The sequence below is a fragment of the Chiloscyllium punctatum genome, chromosome 48, assembly GCF_047496795.1.
Source record: "Chiloscyllium punctatum isolate Juve2018m chromosome 48, sChiPun1.3, whole genome shotgun sequence".
Taxonomy (NCBI): domain Eukaryota; kingdom Metazoa; phylum Chordata; class Chondrichthyes; order Orectolobiformes; family Hemiscylliidae; genus Chiloscyllium; species Chiloscyllium punctatum.
Genome location: NC_092786.1, coordinates 41,483,431 through 41,509,350, shown reverse-complemented (window position 1 = coordinate 41,509,350; position 25,920 = coordinate 41,483,431). Strand labels below are relative to the sequence as shown.

General features: G+C 37.8%; 2 protein-coding genes across 7 annotated transcripts in view; one reads left to right on the top strand and one right to left on the bottom strand.

Annotated features, from left to right (window-relative positions):
- LOC140468927 (protein FAM227B-like) overlaps positions 1-25,920 on the top strand; it is a 308,644-nt gene that overhangs the window by 206,479 nt on the left and 76,245 nt on the right. The gene's annotated exons all lie outside the window — the stretch shown is intronic.
- The window catches only part of fgf7 (fibroblast growth factor 7), a 111,998-nt gene that overhangs the window by 75,813 nt on the left and 10,265 nt on the right, over positions 1-25,920 (bottom strand). Inside the window, exons 2-3 of one of the 3 annotated variants that reach the window (XM_072565052.1) lie at positions 19,554-19,806; positions 18,344-18,953 (exon numbers count right to left, since the gene is read on the bottom strand). In XM_072565052.1, coding sequence (XP_072421153.1) covers positions 18,344-18,632 — 289 coding nt within the window. In that variant the 5' untranslated portion in view covers positions 18,633-18,953; positions 19,554-19,806. Of the gene's footprint in view, positions 1-18,343; positions 18,954-19,553; positions 19,918-25,920 lie in introns of those variants that run through there. The other 2 variants (XM_072565053.1, XM_072565051.1) reach the window with 2 other exon arrangements.

Below are 25,920 nucleotides of genomic sequence, written 5' to 3'. Positions count from 1 at the left end.
AACAAATAAAATGAGGTAGGGGTGAAGGTGGACAAAGTCACATTCTCATATTTACGTTAATTCTTTCTTACGTTAATTCATACAAAATTGAATTTTGTATGAGAACTTGTGAATTTTTTACCATTGTTGAAATGCATAGCTTTCATATTTGACTTAGGTAATGATGCTGTTTCTTAATGTGGAGGTGCCTGTGTTGGACTGAGGTGGACAAGGTCAGAGGTTACATGACACCAGGTTATGGTACAGCAGGTTTGTTTGAAATCACAAGTTTTCTGACGAAGGAGCAGCACTTCAAGAGTTTGTGCTTTCAAATAAACCTGTTGGACTACACCCTGGTGTCGTGGGACTTCTGGCTCTTTTTAAAGATTCCCATCTCCCCAGTCATTCCCTACTGCTTATATTTGTGCTGATTCATTTAGCCATGTAGAGTATAATGTTATTCATGTCTATTTTTATATCAAAGATATTAATCCTAGGATTTTCTCAAAACCTAGACCTACTAGCCCAAAAAAGGTAAGCCTTTGAAATATCAACATATGATGTCCAACATGAGCTAATTAAAATCATTCTTCAGTCTATGTCTGTATCTACAATTGCTCCCTTCCTGAAAACATTGACCTTTGTGAATGATACTGTTTCAATTCTGAAGCCAAGTAGCATGCATTGTTTGCTGCAGGAGCATCACAAATCCATTTTAATTTGCACTTGCTTGATAACCACACCAATGCATTTCCAGCAAAGACTCCAGCTTATATTTGCTTATTTTGCTTATTTTCTCTTCCTAATCAGTGGCATTGAAAGAGGCCCATTGAAGGAGGTGCAGTAGTGGTGTCCCTACCTCTGGACTGGGAGGCCTAGGCTCAAGCACCACCTGCTCCAGAGGTGTGTGATAGCATCTCTGCACAGGTTGACGAGAAAATAAGGATCAGTAGCATTGAAACCAATTGTAGTACAGCCCCAGTCAACTTTGCTTACGATCAAGTAATTAAGCTATCCTGAGGACCTTCTCAACTGAGGTATTCACTGATTTAATCAACTGGATTAGCAAGGAGTCTATCATTGTAATTTTATTTTGTCCAAGTTATATGAGAGGCTGCTGTTTAGAAGGCAGTCTATCATTAACTGCCCTTTAGGATGCTGTCATTTATTTAATCAACTCATTGGTAAGGACAGTGTGCCTTTATGAGAAACTAATAATTGACACTATTATTGCAGCTATTTAGAATTATGTGGGCTGGAACATGTAAAGTTTCAAATAATAGTGAATAACAAATAAGTTTCTTATGGGCATGGGTTCATTTTTATTGACAAGTTGAAAACTGAATGTATTTTCCACAAATCTTTAACATAATATAAAACAGAACTGTAAATGGATTAAGAGCATCTAACTCCACACTTCTTTTCATTAAAACTGTTGAATAATTGCACGTGGTACAGAACGTATTTTGTTCTGTTATGTTGTTTGAATGGTATGTAATCTAGAGTACTTGTTTGATACGGGCATTCACATTTCTCAAAATTCTGCTGTTACTCATTGTTGGCAAATCTCCAAGCCTTCTTTCAGAGCTCATTTCAATATATATTCTGAGAGGCTATTTGATTGAGTTAATATCAAACAATCACATAGTGAATTGAAGGCACCTAGATATTTTCAAATCAACCTGTTCAGACATATCATGATACACCTCTGGTGGGACATGAGCCTGGACCTCTTGGTTCAGAGGTAGGGACACTGTCACTGCTCCACAAGGTCCCTTAAATTACATTGCGCCCAAGCAGGGACATGAACCCTGGACCATCAGATTAAAAGTCTGATCTTATAACGACTGAAGGGTCTGATACTCTTAGATGAGAGCTAGGGCTTTAAAGGTGAGTGTGGATTGAAGAATCATCCCTATTGTTTTAAAGCTCTTCCTCCAATCACTCTGTTTTTTGAGGGAAGTTCAGTATTGGAAGAACAGGATTGATTACTCTATTCTCCCAATTATTGATTATTTGTAAGATTAGTAATGTAATTCTTGTTGTGCTATTTCTTATGGTCAGTATGTCGATATTCTTTTAAGAGACATGGTGTCTTCCCAACCACTGAATGACATGGGTAGTGGCTAACCAATTGGGGGAATCTGCCAAAATTGGAAAAATGTGCTTCTCCATGTCAAGAAAAAAAGGTTTGATTTTGCAACCAGGTTTTTAACAATGAGACAAGAATCTTGCTGATGAGCAAAAAGAACCAATTTGCATGCGATTGCATGCTATTAATATCTAATCTTGCTCCATCAACATGCAGTTTCCTATTCTCCCATCCACGGATAGAAATCTGATCGCAGATACTGACACCTCCCCTGGAATCCTGCGCCCCACAATTTGAGCATTTCAGGGAAATTTTCTTTGTGCCTTTTAAGATATCCTGGACAAGTTTCCTGTATGGGCTGTTCAACATTTGTAACGTTTAATTAAAAAGACTAAAACGAGATGGCAACAATTACCAAACATAAGTCAGAGTGGGTGAGTGGTAGCTCTAGCCCACCACTTGCTCCTCCGAGTCCCAATCTTGGACAGTAGTCCAACATCTCAGATTACACTCCATAGGCAGTGACTGACTAAACGCCCCTCTTCGTGTAAGTCAGCATCTAACACTCATCAGCCTCACTGTATCATCATGGCACATCTCCAACCTATGAACAGTGCAGTTCTCCACTTTTACTGTTGAACTTTAGAGCACACAGGCACTTTTTATTTAAATCAACTGGACGAAAGTGAGGACTGCAGATGATGGAGATCAGAGTCGAGAGTGTGGTGCTAGAAAAGTACAGGCGATCAGGCCGCATCCGAGGAGCAGGAGAATGGATGTTTTGAGCATGAGCTCATCATCAGGAATCATTTTTGTTTAATTTTATTTGAATGCTGCAGCAAGGACACTTTGCAGGCAGGGACCAGCACAATCTCGTGGGTGGGTCAGGATCTGCCTCAGGGTTCCTCACTTTCTGTCTCAACACTCACATTGTGCGTACTTGGATGCTTACAGCATCTCTGCCTTCCCTTGCCTTGACTTTAGCACTTTGCTACTTCATTCCGAACTTGAAAAAGCTCATAAGATTTCTGCCTTACCTTGCTTTGCAATTTATGAGTGCAAGGAACATCTCTTTTCAGCAGAGTTAATCTGAAATTTCATGTGCTGGCTAAAAGATATTAAACTTCTTACTGTCTGAAGGATGTCTAACAGTGAGTAAGCCTTCTGGGATAGCCAAACTGAAGAGAGAGAGTTTTGGATGCAAGATTCCAGAATTAAAGAATACTAGAGCGAGGAGAAATCTCACCTAAGTTAACCAAGTTTATAAAGTTAGCAAGGTCTGTGTTGAACAAAGAGTTACAACAGTTGGGCACTTGGAAGATGTGAGGGAATAACTTTGCCAGAAGTAAGCAAAAGACCCATTAAAAATCTCAATCCTTAAATCAATTTTATAAATACATAGACAACTGTAATATAAAAAGGATTGAATAACCTTTATTAAAATCAGTCCCAGTTGTAATCAGCAGCAGTCTGGATAACTGCTAAATCCCATCTTCCCAATTCGGCAGGTAAAATGGAATGTTTTACACCACCATTTGATTTGAGGTCAGCAGGTAACTCTTTTACTGACTTCAAAATATTAATTTAGAGCAGTGTGAAATATTGGGAAAAATTATAATGAGAGAAGAAGTGTTAGAGGAATCGGAATCCTTGAAAGTGAATAAGTTACCAGGGCCGGATGGATTATGTCCCTTGGATGTTAAAGGAGGTCAGGGAGGAAATAGCAGATGCTCTGAGGAGTATTTTCTATTTTTCACTAGACACAGATGAGGAACCAGAGGACTGGAAGAATGCAAATGTTGTGCAATTATTTAAAAAGAGTGCAAAGGAAATGCTGAACAATTATAGGTCAGTTAGTCTTATTTCAGTGGTAAGCAAGTTGTTAGAATTAGTCCTGAGACATTGGATAAACTGTCACTTAGAAAGGCATGGACTAGTCTGTTCAGGGAAGGTCATGTCTTAGAAAATTGATTGAATTCTTTGACGAAGTGACAAGGAGGATCGATGAGGGTTGTGCAGTGGATGTTATCTACATGGAGTTTAGTAAGATATTTGATAAGATCCCCCATGGCAGACTGGTCAAAAAAGGAAAAGCCCATGGGATACAGGCTAATGTGTGAATCCAAAGTTGGCTTAATGATAGGCAACAAAGGGTAATGATCGATGGCTGTCCTTGCAAATTGAAAGCTGTTTCAAATGATGTTCTGCAGGGCTTCCTATTGGGACCCCTGCTGTTTGTTTTATACATTAAGATTTGGACTTGAATGAGCGGGGCATAATTGGGAAATTTGCAGATGACATAAAAATTGACAATGTATTGGATAGTGTAGAGGATAGCTGTAAGCTCCAAAAAAATATATACAGGGTTGGTGGAGTGGGCAGGAAAGTAGCGGATGGAGTTCAACTCTGAGGTTGTGCATTTATGAGATCAAGCTGTAAAAGGCAACACACAACTAATGGGAATGTAATGAGAGGGGTAGATGAAGTGAGAGATCTTGGTGTGCAAGTACACGGATCCCAAAGGTAGTAGTATAGGTAGATAAGGTGGTAAAGGCGGCATTTGGAATGCTCTCCTTCACTGGCAGATGCATTGAGTACAAAATATAATATATAATTATGAAACTCTATAACACACTGGTGAGGCCACAACTGGAATACTGTTGGTGTTCTAGTGACCACATTGCAGTAAATACGTAATTGCTCTGGAGAGAATGCAGAGAAGATTTATTAGAATATTGCCAGAGCTGCAGAATTATAGCTATCAGGAGAGGTTGGGTTGTTTTTTTCTTGGAACAGAGAAGGCTGAGCTGTATAATGATAGAGGTAATACAAAATTGTGAGGGGTAGAGATAGAGTAGACAGGAGGAACCTGTTTCCCTTGGCAGCGAGTTCAAAAACCATAGATTCAAGCTAAGGATTAGAGGGGACATGAGGAAAAACTTTTTTATGTGGTGGGTGTCTAGAATTGCTGCCTGTGTTAGTGGTGGAGGCAGAGACCCTAAACTCTTTTTAAAGGTTACCTGGTTCTGCACCTTAAGTGCTGTAAGTTGCAGGCCAAGGGCCACGTACAAGAAGATCAAATTAGAAAGGTCATCTGGGGTCTTTGGGTTGGCATGAACACCATTGACTGAATAACCCTCTTCTGTGCTGTGTCATTGTATGCTTCTATGAACAGAAACGTCAGATTAAATAACATAACTTTGACTAATAATGGAATGAGGTCTACAGAAATCAAAATTCAATCATGGAATGTCACTTTGTTTGATTGGGATGCAGTATTTATTCAACAAGGCTGCCTTCTGCAAACCAGACCATTACTTTCAATTATCCGTCCAACTATGGTTGTTGATAGCCCCCTGAAGGAAGCATTAATCTAGGATAAAAGCTTGCAATCTAAAAATGAATCTGCAAGATTAAATATAAAATTGGGCAAAAAAGCTCACATTATTTTTTAGCCATTGTTTAGTGATTGCAGTACTCATCTCTGTGACAGAAGGCTGGAGTTTTTTTCAGACTTCATTCATTGAATATAGGCAATGCTAGCTAGGCTAGCTTTCATTGCTCATCCCTAATTATCTTTAGATAGTGAGCTGACTTCTTGAACCATTGCAGTCTTTGAGCAGTAGGGACACATTCAGTTCTATTAATTAGAGAATTCTAGGATTTTAATCCAACAACAGTGACAATAATATACTTCCAAGTAAGGATAGTGTGTGGCTTGGAGGGGACATTGCAGATGGTGGTCTTCCCTTGCATCTGCTGCCCTTGCCCTTCGAAGTGGTAGAGGTAATAGATTTAGAAGGTGCTGTTGACTGGCTGAGTTACTCCAATGCATTTTATAGATGGTATACACTGTGTGACACTGGTGAAGGAAGTGAATGCTGAGGGTGATAGATTGGGTATCAGTCAGACAGGATGTTTTATCCTAGATTGCGTTGTGTTTCTCAAGTATTATTGGAGCTCCACACATCCTTGCAAGCTGCACACAAGTTGAAAGTATTCTATCACACTCTTGACATGTACCTTGTAAATGGTTAACTGGCATATTGTCAACAGGAGATGAGGAGATGTCCACAGAATTCCTAGCCCCTAACCTACTCTTGCAGCCACAGTTTTTAAATGGCAATTCTGAAGAAGAGTCACTGGACTCAAAACATTAACTTATTTTTTCTTCAGATGCTGCCAAAACGGCTGAATTCCTCCAGCTATTTCTGTTTTTGACATATATAGTTGGTCCAGTTCAGTTTCTGGTCAACGTTTACTGAATTGGATTTGTCATGCTTTTTGTGAACAGGACATACCTAAACAATTTTCCTCATTTACAGGTAGATGCCCAGTGTTTTGACTGTACTGGAACAGCTTGGCTAGGAGTGAGGTTAGTTCGTGCATACTAGTCTTCAGTCCTATTGCGAGAATGTTGTTAGGGCCCATAGGCTTTGCAGTATCCAGTGCTTTTAGCCGTTTCTTAATGTCACTTTGAGCATCAAATTAGTTGAAAACTGGTATCTGGGATGCTGGGGACCTCTGCAGGAGGCCAAGATGAATGATTCAGTTCTGGCTGAAGATGGATGCAAATGCTTTAGCCTTGTATTTTGGAATAATGTGCTGGACTCCACTGTCATTGAGAATGGGGATATTTATAGACATTCACCCAATCTCTTTATTGTTTCATTGCCCATATAATTTATGATCAAATGTGGCAGCTCAGCAGAGCTTATATCTGATCTGATAGTTTGGCATTGCTTAGCCCTATCTATTGTGTGCTGCTTCTGCTGTTTAGCATGGAAATAGTCCAATGTTGTATCTTCACCAGGTTGATAATTGGTGCTGTTCTAGCCTGCCCTACTGTATTTTTCATTGAATAAATATTATATCCCAGCTTGGTCAAAATGGTCAAGTGAGGAACATGACAGACCATGCGGTTGGAAATTGTGGTTGAATACAGTTCTACTGCTGATGGCCCACAGCACCTCATGTTAAAACCCAGTTTTAAGCTGCTAGATGTGTTGAAGTCTGACCCATTTAGCCCAATGGGAGTACTACACAACACAATGGAAGGTATCCTCAATGTGAAGGTAGGAGTTGGTCCCCACAATGACTGTGTGGTGATCACACCTACAAATGCTGTCATGGACAGAGACATCTGTGACAGATTAGAGAGGATAAGGTCAAGCGTGTGTTCTTTTTCTTCTTCATTCATTAATTCATCACCTGTTGTTGACTCCGTTTAACAGCTATGTCCTTTAGGACTTAGCAAGTTCAGTAAATAATAATTTCCATCTATTCACTCTTGGGATGGACACTATTTTCCCCAAGTGGTGTTAAATTTGGAGGAGTCCTGCTGCATCACCTTCTGATATCTGAGATTTCATAGGGTGCAAAGTCAATATTGAAGACTCCTAGGGCAACTCCCTCCCGTGGTCTACCACTGTACTGCTGTCTCTGTTAGATCTATCCTGCCAGTCGGACAGGAGATACCCAGAGATTGAGATGGCGATGGCTGGGAAATTGTTTGTAAATTATAATTGTGAATCTGACTATGTCAGGCTGTTACTTGACTAGTCTGTAGGATAGGTCTCCCAGTTTTAGCACAAGTTCCCAAGTGCAAGTATGAATTTTCAGGGTCAAGAGTTCTGGGTGAACCATTGCCATTTCCAGAGCTGAGGTAAATGCTGGATGGTCCATCCAGTTTAATTCCTTTCCTTAGACTATGTGACCATTAGGCAACTGATTGACTTGCTAAGACATATCAGAAGGCAGTTAAAAGTCAAATACATTGCTGTGAGTCTGGAGTCACATGTGGGCCAGATTAGGCAAGAACTATTCCCTAAAGGACATTAGTGAATAAGACTGATTTTTTTACAATTATGGTTATGTGTGTTTATACGCTAAAAGATAACTATATTTATACAGAGTCCAAATCCACTCTTTTATTTCAATTAACCACACTACATTAAACTCACACACTGCTAATTACTACCTCCCCTAATTTATATGACCAATTGTCACCTAATTAAATCTTAATTAATATATCCATCACCTGTTTTCTTGTCCCATTAGGCCTCAGGCATTCCTTCTGACTTTATTAGATGATAACAGATTCTCTTCTTTCTAATTAAGTAAATTTGCATATGTATACAATAATAACAAAAACAAACAAAACATACAAAATGACAACATATTATTCCTTACTTGTTCTCTGCACATTAAAGTTCCCAGTGTTCTTTTTCCAAAGTCTGTGAACTTGTTCCTTTCTTTGTTTAAAAATCGATAGCTGACTGTTGCTAGCTATCCATTTCAATTTGGAGTTTTCCCCATTATCCAGCCTCTGTTTTAAAACCACATCATTAACACTCAATGGGTGTTGAACTTCTTTTTGGAGTTTCTTCCAATGTTTTACTAAGAAAAATGTATGGATGACCAGGGGTGTTGTGACCTTGGTCAAAAAGAAAAAGGAAGCATTCATAAGGTCGAGGAGGACAAAGCCCTTGAAGTATGTAAGGAAAGTAGGAAAGAATTTAAACAAAGAATTAGAAGGGCTAAAAGTTGTCATGAAATGTTGTTAGCAAACTGGATTAAGGAGAATCCCAAGGCTTTTTATACATATATAAAAAAGCAAGAGAGTAGCCAGGGAAAGGGCTGGCCTGCTCAGGACAAGGGAGGGAATTTCTGTGTGGAGCCAGAAGAGGTAGGTGATGTCCAAAACAAATACTTTCTGTCATTACTCAGTAAAGAGAAGGAATTGGAGAATGATCTCAGGGAATGGAATATCGAATTTCTAAGCCAAATTGTTATTAGAAAGGAAGAGGTGTTGCGCATCTTAAAAAGTATTAAGGTTAATAAGTCCCTGAGTCCTGATGGGATTTATCCCAGAATATTGAGGGAGACAAGAGAACAAATTGCTGGAGCTTTGACAGACATCTTTGTATCCTCTCTGGCCACAGGTGAGGTCCCAGGAGACTGGAGAATAGCCAGTGTTGCCCCATTGCATAAGAAGGGTAACAGAAATAATCCAGGAAATTACCAGCCTGTGAGCCTCATGTGCTGGTAGGGAAATTATTGGAAAAGATTCTCAGGGGCAGGATCTATACACATTTAGAAACAAATGGACTTATTAACAATAGAGAGCATGGATTTGTGTGAGGGAGGTCATGCCTCACTAACTTGATCATGTTTTTTGAGGAAGTGACTAAGATGTTTGATGAGGGAAAAGCAGTTGATGTTGTCTACATAGATGTCAGTAAAATCTTTGACAAGGTCCCTCATGGCGGACTGGTACAAAAGGTGGAAGTCACATGGTATCAGAGGTGAGCTAGCAAGATGGATACAGAACTGGCTTAGTCATAGGAGACAGAGGGTAGCAGTGGAAGGATGCTTTTCGAAATGGACAGTTATGACTAGTGGTATTCCACAGGAATCAGTGCTGGGACCTCTGCTGTTTGTAGTCAACATAAATAATCTGGAAGAAAATGTAGCTGGTCTAATTAGTAAGTTTGTGAATGATACAAAGATTGACGGAGTTGCAGATAGTGAGGAGGATATAGCAGGATATAGATCAGTTGGAGACATGGGCTGAAGAAATGGCAGATGAAGTTTAGTCTGGAAAATAGGATGATGCATTTTAGAAGGTCAGTGCAGGTGGAAATTATACAGTGGATGGCAGAATCCTTAGCAGTATTGATATGCAGTGGGATCTGGGTGTGCAGGTCCATTGATCACTGAAGGTGGCAGTGTAGGTAGATAAAATAGTTAAAAAAAAAGGTCTATGGCACGCTTGCCTTCATTGGAAGACATGTGGAGGTGCTGGTGTTGGACTGGAAGGACAATGTTAAAACCTGTTGGACTATTACTGGTGTTATGTGATTTTTAACTTCATTAAACGAGGCATTGAGGATAAAGATGGGCAAGTTATATTGCAGCTTTATAGAACTTTATTTAGGCCACACTTGCAATATTGTGTACAGTTCTAGTCACCACACCACAAGAAGCATATGGATGTTTTAAAGAGGGTACAGAAAAGATTTACCAGGATGTTGCCTGGTATGGGGAATTTTAGCTATGAAGAAAGGTTCGATAGACTGCGTTTGTTTTCACTGGAATTCAGGAGATTGGAGGGTGGGGTTGGGAGGGTGGGGGGCAGGGGGGTGACCTAATAGCTGTTTATAAGATTGTAAATAGCATAGATACAGTTTAAAGTATGAGGCTTTTTCCCAGGGTGGAGGAGTGAATTACTAGGGGACAGAGGTTCAAGGTGCTAGTGGGGATGCTTCAAAGAGATGTGCGAGACATGTGCAAGGATGGTGAGTGCCTGGAAAGCACGTTCAGAGGAAGTGGTGGAAGCCGACACAATAGCAACATTCAAGAAAAACCTGAACGAATACATGAATAGAAAGGAAATAAAGGGATATGGATCCTGTAAGGGAAGACAGCTTTAGTATAGAAGGGTAAAATGTGTTGGCACAGGCTTGGCAGGCTGAAGGACCTGTTCCTGTGCTTTATTGTGCTTTGTTCTCTCTTTTTTCTAGAAACATAATATCTATTGAATTAAGAGCAAGACTTTCTGTTGCTCAGGTATTTTTTGCAACTCTTTCATACTGAAATAACTCCATAGAGACCGGGATCCCATCACCAAGCCATTCCTTATTTGGACTGGTAGAGAGTCCTTGACATGATGCAGCTCCCTCAAAACTAGCTCTCAGAGTAAACAGAGCCCGTGACACTCCTGTTCTTATCTGTCAGCCAGGGCTCCCTGATTGAACCAGATTAACAGCCCCAATCAGAGAATTCATATTCTCTGAAGTCCACCTGTTTGACCTTGTTACAATCACTACATGTTCCTTTTAGCTTCCAACGATGTAGAGATAGCACATTGATGTGGAACGAGATTGGTTGGCTAACAGGAAGTACGGAGTAAATATAAATGAGTCTTTTTCAGAGAGGAAAGATGTAATGCAAAGTATGCTACAGGGATCACTGCTGGAATCCCAACTATGTCATTGACTTGGAGGTGGAAAGCAGTTTTGCTAAATTTCCTGATGACTCAAAGATAGTAGGAAAGAAAGTTCTGCTGAGGACATAAGGAAGATACAAAAATGTATGGATATGTTAAGTGAGTGGAAAATTGAATATCATGTGGAAAAATGTGAAAAAGTCCATTTTAGCTCTCAGAATAAACAAGAAAATGTGGTGAGGTGCAGAGCTCTCAGATGCAGAGGGATTTGATGTCCTTGTGCATGAATTGCAAAAGGCTGGTCATGCATACAGCAAATAATTAAGAGCTCAAATAGAATTGATCGTAAAAAGAGTTTAATGCAGAAATAATGTATCAGTTACTCAGAGTACTGGTGAGATCACATATGGAGTACTTAGTACAGTATTGGTCACTTTATGTAAGTAAGGATGGAAATATATTGGAAGCAGTTCAGACAAGTTTACCAGAGAAATGCCTAGAATGGACTGGTCGTCTTATGAAGAAAAGTAAGACAAGGCAGGCTTGTTATCTTCTGGATAGAAGCGTAAGTGACATTTAGGAGAGTAACAGATAACTTAATTGAAACATATGAACTCCCAAGGATTTGATAGGGTAGGTGTGGAGAGGATGTGTCTCCTTTTAATCTCGAAATAGAGGTCACTGTTTGAAAATCAATGGTCACTCATTTAAAACAGACATGAGGTGACATACTTTCTCTAAGAAAGGCTTTGAAACTCTCATCCTGAAAAGGCGCTGGAAGACAAGTCTGAATATTTTGAGGTAGAAGTGGATAGATTCTTAGCAAGTTATGGGCTGAAAGACTATCAGGGGTTGGCAGGAATGTGGGTTTCAGATGACAATCATATTATTTTAATAAATGGTGGTGCAGACTCAATTTTCCTAATGATGTTGCATTTTGATGAGTTTTTCTGTGTGCAACTTAGCTGTCAGATCTTCACATTTCAAAAGTACTTAACCATTTATAAACACTTTAGAATGTCCTGAGGTTATGAAATATGTAATATAAATGTAAATCTGGCTTCCTGTTTTATGTGATGTCAAAAACTAGAGATGGGTTTTTCATGAATACTACACTTTGATCAGTTTTTTTTGCAATTTTCACTCCAAAACATCTGTAAATTTTCATTTTAGCCATTGTGGTAAGCATGTTATTTGAGTCTGGGCTCATTAATTTGATTTTCAATGTTCCTGACATTTTTAGTGTTCCTGACATAGCATATTATTCAGTTATTATAACTAAGTTAAGCTCATATAATAATGGTCCTGAATGTGTACACCACCTTAAAGTGGTAGATGCAAGTACAGTTACAGCATTTAAAAGACATTTGGATAGGTGCATGAATAGAAAAGGTTTAGAGGGAGATAGGGCAGAGGTGGGCATATGGGACTAGTTTAATTTGGGAAACTTGGTCAGCATGGATGAGTTGGATTGAAGGGTCTGTTTCCGTGCTGTATGAATCTATGACTCTATGAATGTAGAGATAACACAGGAAAACATATGATGATCTAAAATGGCAGAATTGGCACGAAAGGCTTAATGGCCAGTCCTATGTTCCTATTCATTCTATGCACCACCATTTCCCACTGAGAGACAATCAATCTGCAGAATTTCCACCTTTGAATCAGTAACTGAACAATAATCAAGTGCTTCGTGAGTGAATTCAACAGAGGTTTATTTTTATTCTAGACTTATGTAATTGATATATTATCGGATTAGGACAACACTAACACTCTACATATGTATACCGTTTACATATTAAAGAACCGAAAGTAGTATATCACATTCTAAAAGATGAAAGACTTAATCTAAATTTGTTTAATATACCATTACAGCTCCATCACACTGTAACCCTTTTGCTATAAATTTTGTGTCTTATGGTCCTGTTCCACAACCACCTGATGAAGAGGGAACACCTCAAAAGCTACTGCTTCCAAATAAACCTGTTGGAACTATAACCTGGTGTTTTGTGATTTTTAACTTTGTCCACCCCAGTCCAACACCGGCACCTCTAAATTATGTATACCTTGTACACCATGTATGAATTGTAATCCAAATTCAATTTTGGAAGACTTTCTCAATCAATATAAATTAATAATTGTCAAAATACTTTTCTGTCATGTTTTTACTCATAATATTGCTAGTGTTTCCTGTATATAAATGTAATAAAGTAAATGACCAAACGTAATGATTATCCTGAGATTTGCATTTTGTAATTATACTTATTTCCATGAACTCAACATCTGGGGAGCTGCACTGGGTAATTCACATTTTGAACTTTCTACATACTAGCAGTTGCCACCCATGAAAATATTACAATAATGGTACTTAGGTATCATTACCTTCTAAAGCTTAGGAAAACTTGTATAGGTTACATGTATTTGTAGTATTCACAATTGGAAATTCAGTGTAATGTATTTTAGAAGATACGTGAACATGTGTAATGTGTGATGCTCCTCTAAATTAATTCTTTATTTCTCTAATTCACTCATTATTGAATTGCTGTAATCGGTAAGATTTTCCAATGCATCTATCTCAATAGTGTGGTGCCAATTTAACTTGGGAGCAAAATTTATAACTCGTGTGTCACCATCCAGGGAACAACACAGAATTAGAGTGGAACACCACAACATTTCTACAACGCTTATCTAAGGATATGGAATTCCATTCTCATTGGCAAGGTGACCACTTGAATTTATCAGCTGAACTAACCTTGATATGTAACTTGCTTGAAGGACATAAATATACAAAAAAAAGAAAAAATGCTTATCTCATTTTTGTTTATCAGCAACTAAGGGTTGTCATGAAAAATTATGGCCTTATTGCTAATGATAATGCCCTGTAAAAGACAAGTAGCAATCAAATAACAGAAGGAGGCAGATATTCACAGAACTTGACTGTAAATAGTCAAATTGTATAGTATTTTCAAAGCCAGGAATACCAAACAGAGAAAACAGTCCATACTGTTGCCCACTTACCTCTATTTTATAACTGCATCCTACCCATTTTTGGGCGAAAAGATAGAAATACAATGTACAAAATGTTAAAAAAAGGAAAAGGAGTACAAAAAGCTTGAAAAGGGCATGAAGCTTCAAAAGTGGTTTGTCAAAGTTTTTCAAGACCACTCTGGGTAGTACACACAAATAATCAAGACAGTGGCAGGACTAGTTGACAAACAAATAGTAAGCAAATGGAGTCATTAGCTTCTTTAATAGAGGAAAATAAGATAAAAACAAAGAGGTTATGTTAAAACACTGGTTAGTCCACAGAAGGGTATTGTGTTCAATTCTGGGCACTGCACTTTAGAAAAGACATTAAAGTCACAGTGAGGGTGCAAAACAAATTTACTAGACTGTTACATGGGTCAGGGGCTTCACTTATGCAGTGAGAATGGAGAGGTTGAAGTTCTACATACAACGGAGAAGACGGAAATGATTGTTCAAAATCATGAATGATTTTGACAGAGTAAATAAAAAGAAACTGTTTCCACAGTTAAATGAATCAGAAACTAGAGGGCATGGATTTAAGGTGATTGATAAAAGAACCAGAGGTGATGATGAAGAAACATTTTGTTACACAAGCCGTTTTGATCTGTAATACACTGCCTGAAAGGCTGGTGGAAACAGCGTCAATAGTATAATTCAAAGAGAATCAAATAAGTACTTGAAGAGGAAATAAGATTTGGAGTTACATAGGGACAGAGCAGAGAAATGCAATTAACTGAATAGCTGTATCAGCTGAAGTGCCAACACAGGCAACAGAGGCTGAATGACATCTCTTCAGTGCTATAGCATTCTAGGAAACGCTATTTTGTTGGCTGAAAGGAAGCCACCTGTCTTGTTCTTGAGCTAGTAAGGTTCCAAACTATACCAAGCAGTTGATTTGATAGCATCTCTCACTTCATATTAAAGTGATGGCTTGTTCATCATTCATTTGATTATGGAGTAACAGCACAGAAGTTTCTGGTGCTTAAGCCAGATTTTTGTAGATATGCCTGGAACAAAAGAAGCTTCTATAGCACTTTAGTCTTCAATCTAAACTGCATATACTGGATGCCACAAGGAAATATCACATACACTCTATCTGTTATTCCTGTGTTTCACACCAAAACAATGCTTGGAACTCTTTAATGTGCACAAGTTTGAATACAGTGTTCATGATTCTTTGCCACACAAACATTATTTGAGCAAATTATCCCAACGAGACCTATGACTTGTGCATTGGTAGTCTCTTTGTGCCCTTACAAATTTTGGTTCTTGCAATGGCTGCTGGTTGTGCCCAGTTGTTCACCTAACATGCAGAACAACATTTATTTGAAGGCCTGCTAACCTGAACAGGAATCAAAGTTATGATGTTCACAAGGTTATAGTGTTCACTATGCATATTCTTCTTTTACATTATGTTTCAACATATGGAGCAAACGTATGTTTTAAAATCCAGAAACTCAGACAAATAATATTTCCTTTTCTAAATTAAAGACACCTGCATTGGTGAATTGTCTTTGGTAACTTTCATTAATTGGTATGATTATATTTTGCATACATTGTTGATATATCTATTGCTCGATGGATATCTCAGTGCACTGAAAACAGAAATAATTTCAGGCAGCCTAATAACTGAAATACAGTTAACCTTTTAGCTGCCAGTTAAATTAGACTAAACAGTGCAAATGTAAAAAGCATTTTGATGATTTTTTTATCCCACCCCCAACCAATTTAATGGGTAGACATGTTCTGGAGTTTGATTATACATACATAAGCAGCCTTCAGTTCTCAGTGACCATTATTCCTGCAGCTTCAGTTAGTTTGAGGTTTCAGTCAAAACTGATTCACTCAGACTTAAAATCAAGGGCATAACATACCACATCAGGCATTAAAATCAACCATTCCTCATGTAATACCATAAGTATCTCCTTTTCAGAAGATGTCATGGGCTAGGAATTAAAAGAAGAAACTCTGAATTACTTTGTCCTTCCTTCGCATAGACACTCAAGCTAACTCTTAATGACTGTATAACTGATCTGGCTGAGATCGGATCACTTTACACAGATCATTGATTTAACCTAGATCTCTGTAGCTTTGTACCTGACTAAATTATGATTTTACTTAATTAGTCATAAGGGAAAGGGTATTTGTACTTAAATATAAAAGGGTACACTGCCTGCTTTAATCAGATTTGAATGCCAGAAAAGCAGAACATGCATAATTGAGCCACATACCGTACACTGCTTGCCACTGTGCAACTCCTGATGACATTGTAAATACAAAAATTCTTGATGAGGTACAACTGTAGTTACATTCAACATGCGGTTATTTGTGATGCCGCACTTCTTTCAGCTGAACGTACTGCTGGTGCTAAACTCTCAACTTCAGCAATAATTTGTAATGTTATTTTTGATATTGGTGCAAACCAAAACAAAAGAAATAATTCTCACTGACAATAAACAGAGCAAACTCCCTTCAGCTAATGTTTGTTTGACTTTCAACTAAGGCATAACTTTAAATATTTGCAATTCCTTTCAAATCTGGCATTTTTGTCTTTTAGTCCTCTGAGCAGAGGAAACAATGTGCGATGGAGTATGCTACCCTATTCAAGTATATCTTCCAGTATATCTATCAGAATCTTTAATAAGATTCTGGTAACATGTATGGAGTGCTCATGATATAGTAAACCTCATGATTGGCAAAAGTGGCCAAAGGTAAAAACAATGACTGCAGATGCTGAAAACCAAATACTGGATTAGTGGTGCTGGAAGAGCACAGCAGTTCAGGCAGCATCCAACGAGCAGCGAAATCGACGTTTTGGGCAAAAGCCCTTCATCAGGAATAAAGCTTTATTCCTGATGAAGGGCTTTTGCCCGCAACGTCGATTTCGCTGCTCGTTGGATGCTGCCTGAACTGCTGTGCTCTTCCAGCACCACTAATCCAAAAGTGGCCAAATGCAAGTTAGCTGGGGACAGGGAAAGTAATAAGGAAAAGAACTATAAAAATTTAGAACAATCTGTAATTCACTGGACAGAAATGAATGACTTTCAAATTGATTTTTAAAATTGTCACATACTAGGTCCAAATTTCCTTTAAAGAATCAGTTATGTCTTCAACTGTCAGCTTTTCTTCTCTGTTTTGCGATATAGGGGATCTTGGGTTGTTATTTTATTTTTGTCTATATCGTCCATCTTTCTCAGTCAACATTACCTGTTTCTGAGATAGTTTTGCCTTAGTTTCTCACAAACCATCTTGACTCTTTTCTTTTACTTTCTTGTAAAGTATTGTGTGAAATGCAGTGTTGTATTGACAGGTATAACAAGGAATTAATGATCCTGGGTCATGAATTTCTGTATGGGAGCTTTTGAGTTGCTGTGTTATACTTGTAGGCCATTGTATAATTTACAGCTTTTAGACACATAACTACGTTTTCATATAACCATACCTCCTCCTTGCTGCTGAATGGGCAGAACTGCACCCATCCTGCAATAAGCACTGTTTGTGCTGTATGATTTGGTTTCAAAACAATATAGCATTAACTAGAAAGGAATCGCTTGAATTTTTTTTGATTAATAGATTTTTGAAGTAGTTAAGACATGTTTTCTTTTGACCATCTCAGATATCAGACATTGCTAACTGTCTGTAAATAATGTCAGAATGGTGTTTGGAAATAAACAGCAGTTATTTAAGATTATTTCCTAGTTGGAACCGCACCTTAAATTCTGAGTTAACCTGATTTAATTAATTTCTTAAATAACAATAAATTACTTTAAATAGAATATATTCAAGATACCAAAAAAGTTGGGAACTTTCCTTTTGAAGTTACATAGTTACGATGCATTAGCATACAAATCATTTTAAATTTCCCGCTGAAGAGATGTAGTATGCAAAGCTGTGCATGCTGAAGTAATGAAATGTCACAGTCCCATTTTCCCAGTAATCTATTTTTCAAATGTCAACTTACATGAAAAACGGATAACACTAATGATTTTTGCTTTGGCCTAAGTGTTATCTGATATCTCTGTTCCTTGTCAGTTTGAATAAAAGGGATAATTTTTGCAAACGTTTACCAGCTGTCAACTTAATACATTAGCAGAACTAAAATATGCTGGTTACATATCGCTAAGAGCTACACATTTAAAAAAAAACGAGCACCAGATGTTTGAAGCATACACAGACTATTTTGGATAGATTCTTGGTTTGTTGTATAAGACCCAGTAAACCTGAAATTACGCACTCATTTAGTTTGCTAAAATCTTTAACATGTAACATTCCAAGCTAATTAAAATGATACTTACAGTAATTGCAGTTAGGATTAGCTGTGCCTTTGATTTTGCCCTTTTTATCAATCTTCAGATAGAACTGTGTTCGACAGAAAAGTTTCCTTATTCTGACATCTCCACCTTCCATGTAGTCATAACTTCTGGTATGCCGCTCAGGACTGGAGGAACAGTTCACACTTGCAGTTAGTTGGTCTGGAGTCATGTCATTGCAAGCAAAAGACACACTCCCTGCTAGAAGGATACAATGAAAGTATAGTCTGTACAACAGAGTTGGCAGGATCCATGTTTGCATCCATTTGCGCATTATAGTGCACTGCTCTGGGTTCTCCTGAATAACATACTGCAATTTAAAGTATGAATCAGACGGATGCTGCTAGTTTGGGGTCTCAGCTTCTGCCTGGACTCCGTGACCTTGAGTCTCTTTTTATGTGTGGCACTTGCAGTTTTAGAATCTATGTAAACTTTCCTGAAAAAGTTTTATGGTGCTGAGCCAGGGTTTCTTCAGAGAACTGATGCACTGTAACTTTCCTCTATAAACAAATCAGTTTGCAGTGGTCTTGAATTTCTTGATCTTCCTTGCTATTAGAATCTTCCTTTTGTACAGAGAGGTTTGACGGTAATAAAGCTGCAAGCAGAAGTATCACTTAACTTTAATAAGCCATTACAGTCAGCTGTTACAAATAAATTACAACCATAGCAACAAGCTTGGAGGTGTATTCCAAAGTTTTTTTTAAAAACGTTCTAGCTGGTTGCCAGTTTCTGGTTTAAAAAAAATGTATCGCCAAAAAAAGTACAGTAGGTAGTTTGCTTTTCCAATGACTGCTCTATGCAGTAGTTTCAGTCTTTTACTGTATGTTTCAAAAAGTGTGATGCCTGTAGCATGGTGTGTGTTCTATGCTAGCAGTCCACTGCTGTTTTAACTACTCTGCTAAACTCTATTGCATAATCAATTCCCTAAGCTTCTGTACACTTGTCATCTTGCATGCATTCATTCATTAGTAATCACTGCACTTTTTATGTGGTGAACCAAATGCTTTCCATGGAACGTCCCATGCTTCCCACACAGCATTCTTGTTTCAACGTCTAGACCGGCTGGAAACATTCAGAACTACCTCAATTTCAACTACATATGTTTAATGTGAGCTAGCATAATTTTAAAAATTCTTATGGTCATAAGGTTTTGTATGTATAACATAATAAAAGACAATTTGTGTATAAAACTTACTTTTACTTTTGTTGAAGACAAACTGTGCATAAAAGAAATCCATTGCTTTTCTCCCTCACAACATCAGCCTGTACGTCGTTGTGGACAATTTCCTAGTCCAGGAAGATTCCAAGAGAATCATAATTGTTTCCATAAATCAAGTGTTAACATGAGAGGGATTTTCTGGGCATCTTGAGCCTGTTGTTTTGCAGTTCTGTTCGATAAATGCCTTTCCCTGACCTCACTTGGAAGTAATTAGATCTTAGCCAGTCAGCTGTCAGTTGGATACACGAACAAAGAAAAAGTGAGGTTCCTTTTGTTAGATGTCCACATGGTCATCAGAGGGAGCTATGAACTCACAGAGGTCTTTCTTATTTCCACACAATATCACAATCCTTTATTCTCTGCTTGTTAATTCAGCTCTGCTCCAATCATGGTAGAAAAATGTGATCTGCTCCTCCAAATCTCTCCTCCTCTATTTCTCTTTATTGAATAAATAAGGCTCAGGAATGAATCTTACAATATATAGAATATAAGTCATCCATCATATTCATTATGCTTTTGGGAAATTTATGTTATCTTGGTATAATACATTGAAGTGAATGAAATTTAACTTTTGCGTCAAAGCAGTTGAAAATCTTTAATTGGCCAAATATAATTTTAACAGCCACATTTATTTTGAAAAGTTTTTGTTATGTCACGTGAAATAGTATCAGAGGAGATTATGATACCATTCAATGTTTTCTTGTCATCAGCACAATGTACCTGGTTTGTATCAAAGCTAATAATGAATTTCAATGAGACGTTTTTGGTATTGTATGATTTTTTGCTAGATTCTTACTGAGTTCAAAACCTTTGTAAAGATCCATACTATTACCACTTGGATTGATATTGCAATTTGAGGGAAAATTCTCCATCATTCTGAGTAAGCATCAACAATGTGGAGTTTTGATAACAGAGGTTAGTTACCTCAGTAAGTTATAAGCATTTTTTTATGATTGTGAAAGACCCACAGCTTTTAAATGCTGTATGCTTAAGTGAGTTAAAGGCTTTCATACAAAACAGAGATGATCCATTATATTGAAATATTCTGGACATTTGATAGATATATTGCTCCTTGACAATCAAAATTATCTGTAAATTGTTTCTAAAGCACAGTTAGTTTCATTGAATAAGTGTTACTTTATTAAAAAAATCAATGTTTTAAATTACGAATCATTCCCTTGAATGAAAGCCAAGTTTCATTTGACATATTTAATCAAATTAATATGTTTTAAACTAGATTATGTTATTGATTATTGTAAAAACAGATTAGCACGCAAAATTGTGCCTGATGACAAAAATACCTGTCTTATTTAGTTATGAAAGAATACAGTAGAGTTTCCAACAGAGTAGCAAAGTGCATTTATCTGTATTACATTTCATCACTTGACACTTGCAAAACTTTCCATTTTAATGTATTTTTCCTATCTCTCACATCCTCCCTCAGGGTGCTGAACTGAGAAGTTGACATGTATCAGCTCAGAAACATCTCCAGGGACAACGTCATGATCCACTAGAAAGTAGTATGAAGCAATACGATAGGTGACCCCTTTCTGTCACATTTTTCCTCTTTTCTTTGTCAACCCAACCCAGTAAATATGCCCTCCAGGAGAAATCTGAGTCTGAGTTTTGTTTGTCAGGACTGGGAGTAAAATTCAAGGCTCCTGATTGACTGGTCTGACATTTTGGTGTTATAGTTTTAAAATCTACTAGCTTCTTTGTTTGATTTCTAATCTTTCATACAGCTTTATCTCCTTTAACCATTTCAGACTCTATCCATTCTTTTTCCTTAATTAGAATGTGACACATCCGAACCTTAGACTGTGAATACTACCTAAGCATTACTGTAATGACACAAGAGCTTTTTTTAAAGAACTAAAATCTGTATTGTAAATAATAGGAGTATTATACAGAAGAATAGATAGCAATCTGTAAAGCAACTTCTGTTATGAGAGGGTTTTGAATGTAATCAACCTGTTCAGATTTTTGAAGGCAGCAGCTAGGAACTGCAAGATAGTTGGCCAGAGTGCTTTCCCCTCATCTTTCTTCATCGCCTTTTGGTGTTCAGGTGTTTCCCAACCTCAGGATGGAAAACTGACTTTCCTTATCACTTATTTAATAGTGTATGACATTTTGGCTACATCATACTGTATCATAGTGTTTCCCAACAAGGTTGAGCTCTACCTTGTTACTCAAGTATTTTTCTCTTGATAATATGTTAAAGAGACCTCTTTTGTAAATTACTCCAGGCCCAGTCATATGCAGTGGGTTACGAGCCATGGTTTAAGGTCCAGAACCGGCAAATTTTCTCTGGTAATGACAAAGGAGCTCAAACCTTGAAGGCCAGTGCCTGCTTCCATGCAGAAAATCATTCAAATCATTCACATGAGGAAAGCAACAGGAAGTTGCCTTCTTTCTACTTTTTCCTTGTTATATGGCTTACTACTTATTCAAGTTGAAAATAGGCTGTAACCAGCAATTGAAAAAGAAAATGCAGGACTGTGAGGAGTGGAGCAATGAGTGGGAAATATGCATTCGGGCAGATCGCCATTATAATATGCCAAGCCTTATAGTATTAAAGTACTGGAGCGTCAGAGGCTGAGGGGTGACCTGATAGAGGTTTACAAAATTTACAAAATTATGAGGGGCATGGATAGGTTAAATAGACAAAGTCTTTTCCCTGGGGTGGGGAGTCCAGAACTAGAGGGCATAGGTTTAGGTTGAGAGGGGAAAGATATAAAAGAGACCTAAGGGGCAACTTTTTCACACAGAGGATGGTATGTATATGAAATGAGCTGCCAGAGGGAGTGATGGATGCTGGTACAATTACAACATTTAAGAGACATTTGGATGGGTATATAAATAGGAAGGGTTTGGAGGGATATGGGCTGGGTGCTGGAGGGTGGGACTAGATTGGGTTGGGATATCTGGTCAGCATGGACGGGTTGGACCAAAGGATCTGTTTCCATGCTGTACATCTCTAGGACTCTATAAACAACCAAATATCAGAAGAAAAGCAAATACAGGATTAAAAGTATTAATTACAGATGAGAAATAGTGGTCTGTGAAAATAAATGTCTGACAATACTTAAAATTGGACCAGAGATGACTGCAAAGGTGAATATCTTGATAAACGACATTAATTGGAAATGTCTGTTCATCATTGACATCATACTATACTTGCATCACAAATCAATAAGACATCAATAGGATAATAGCACTGCATTATGAATGCTTAATCCAAGATCTCATAAGCATTATTCCCAAAGATGTATTTCCCAAATAAATGAAAGAGAAGGTTGGGGGGAAAAAGAGCTAAAGAAAGAGAAAGAAATACATTGAATTATAGGCAAATGAAATGTGGAGAACAGTGAGAGGAAATGCCGAAGTAAATTAACTGGGAGAAAAAAATAGAAGAAATGACAGAAAAACATTAAAACAAACAGAAAGAATAAGAGGACATTGTAATTTTGGGGGGAAATTGGTGTTGTATTATATTGGTCCATAAGAAATTAATGAGTGAATGTCAGGGTAGATGGGCTAACTATACAAACGTTGTTGATTGATGAGTTATAGAACTAACCATCCCATTCATCATGATCAGAAATAGTGAAACACCCAGCGAGTATCTCATTGCACTGCTTTCATAGGTACATACTAGAATTACTAGATGGTAAAAAAAAAAGGTCTATCTACTTTGCCTTACATTATTCTGGGAGACACATTATACAAAGATAAGGTATGTATTGAAGTCATAATAATAAATCTCAATCATTAAGTCTAAGTCCCTAGGCATGAGAAACATCTAAGTGTTAAAGAGTTTTGGGGAACCGTGGATCAGATTTTTTTTTGGGATCATAGTGACTCCATCAAAGAAGCAGGCAGGACCTGGATCCAAAAGTTAGGCTCCATTTCAGATTGATCCCACTTTTGATAGGAAGGGTAAAGGCCAGGTTGTGACTCACAAGTGAGGAGGACCAACATTCAGCCCATTCTACAGAACAAAATGCCAGACCTGATGTCATTCTGCCCCAGACCTGGAGCAAAACTCAGACCATTTAGGGCTTTCTTTCTAAAGCAGTGCCCCAATCCAGGAAATTCCTCAAGGCAAGCTACCCAACCCAGGAGTAAAATCCATCTACATTGTGCCCAAAGTTATCTTTTTCTTCTTAAGCATGCTGCACGTGGCACATGTAATGTCTCAAATTACTTGAAATGCTGTATTCCAAAATATTATTTTCTTATAAAAAATGTCATCACTTTTGAACGAGTGACTCCTGAGTGTTAAAATAGCTTTGCATCCTTAAACCTTTTGCTTGTGACATTAACAAGAGCAGAGGTGGTAGGAAATGCGCAAGATTTGTGCCAAGACTTGTAAAAGTTTTAAACACGATCAAGAAAATGGATTACTCTCTAGAATAAGAATTTGCAACTTCATTGTTCCCTCTCTGGGCCTCCTTGGTTAGATTGTCATTGTAAGGCCATAATTTATATCATTAATAGGCACATTTTCAAATGAACTTACAATGTTAAATGATTGCAGTAGGACTATTTCATTATATTGTATAAAACTGAGCAATTTCACAAGCACCTTTCAGTTAAGTGGGAAGGTCATGTTGAGAAGGGACTTTTTCTGTCCTAATTTGTGAAGAATCAGTGCATCTCTGTTTTACTGTGTATTTCTTTTTTTTACAAATTGCTAATGCTGAGGTAATGATGTGACTTCACATGGCTTAGTACATTCCTGATGAAGGACTTATGCCTGAAACGTCGACTCTCCTGCTCTTGGGATGCTGCCTGACCTGCTTTGCTTTTCCAGCACCACACTTTTCAACTTAGTACTTTCCTGTCAATATGCAGTGGTGTTAATTACAGATGGACATATGTCCCGGTACAACTGCCGGGAAATCTTCATTGATTTCAGTATACACTAAAGTTAAATGTTTGACTATTGCTTCAAGAGTTTTTCTCTTGCCACTTGGACTCAAAATGTGGCAGAGTATAACTCCAAACCATGATTGTAGAGACCATTTTCAACATTGTTCTCCAAATGTTATCCTTTTCTTTTCTTCTCAATGGTTAAGGTTTCTTTCTTGCTCATTTAGTATCCTCTTCCTGATTGTGTTAATCTTCTGTATTTTTAATCAATTTGTTTAAGTCGTGAATAACACCTTTACCACTGTTCCATCACCAGAATTGTCAAGTTGAATGGTGGCCCCTAATTCCACTTAGAATTAGGTGTGCCCTATAAGATGAGCCCGATACTTCAAAGAAATGTCAATGTCACAAAGGCAAATTGGAGAAGCTTTTGATCATTTTTAGAGCAATGCTACATTCAACAGTGATCCAGTATTTTACAGAGAATGCTTGGGATTAGGAATGAAATGTTGAGAAATTTTGCTGCACTCACACCCAGTTATAATACAGGCAGTGGGTTTCTTTTTTGAAATACATGACAATATTTTTGAAATGTTCAGATGGACATATGTCCCAGTACAACTGCAGGGAAATCTTCATTGATTTCAGTATACACTAAAGTTAAAATGTTTGACTATTGCTTCAAGAGTTTTTCTCTTGCCACTTGGACTCAAAATGTGTCAGAGTATAACTCCAAACCATGATTGTAGAGACCATTTTCAATATTAGTCAACATTATTCTCCAAATAAACTTAACAAAATATAATCTTTCTATTCACAGGGTGAGGGCATTGCTGTTAAGGCCAGAATTTTATTCCTTCTCTGTCATTGATCTGTGAAGATTGAGACAGTCACCTTCTTAAGAACTAGGCTAGAATTGAGTGAAAGTTAAGACTCAACCATATTGCTGTATGTCTGGAGATATAGGGAATCATAGAGCTATACAGCAGGAAACAAACAGAACCTTTGGTTCAACTCGTCCATGCTGACCAGATATCCTATTTTAATCTAGTCCCATTTGCCAACATTTGGCTCATATCCCTCTAAACCCTTCCTATTCATATATCATCCCAATGCCTTTTAAATGTTGTATTTGTACTAACCTCCACCCTTCTTCTGTTTGCATGTTCCATACACAGACCGTCCTGTGTGTGAAAACATTGTCCCTTAGGTCTCTTTTAAATCTTTCCCCCTCACCTTAAACTAGTGCCCTCCAGTTTTGGAGTTCCCCCACCCTAGAAAAAGATGTTAGCTATTCACCCTATCCATGCCCCTCGTGATTTTACAAACCTCTATAAGGACACCCCTCAGCCTCCAACGTTCCAGGGAAAACAGTCCCATTCTATTCAGTCACTCCCAATAGCTCAAACCCTCCAACCCTGGCAACATTCTTGTAATTTATTTCTGAACCCTTTCAAGTTTCACAACT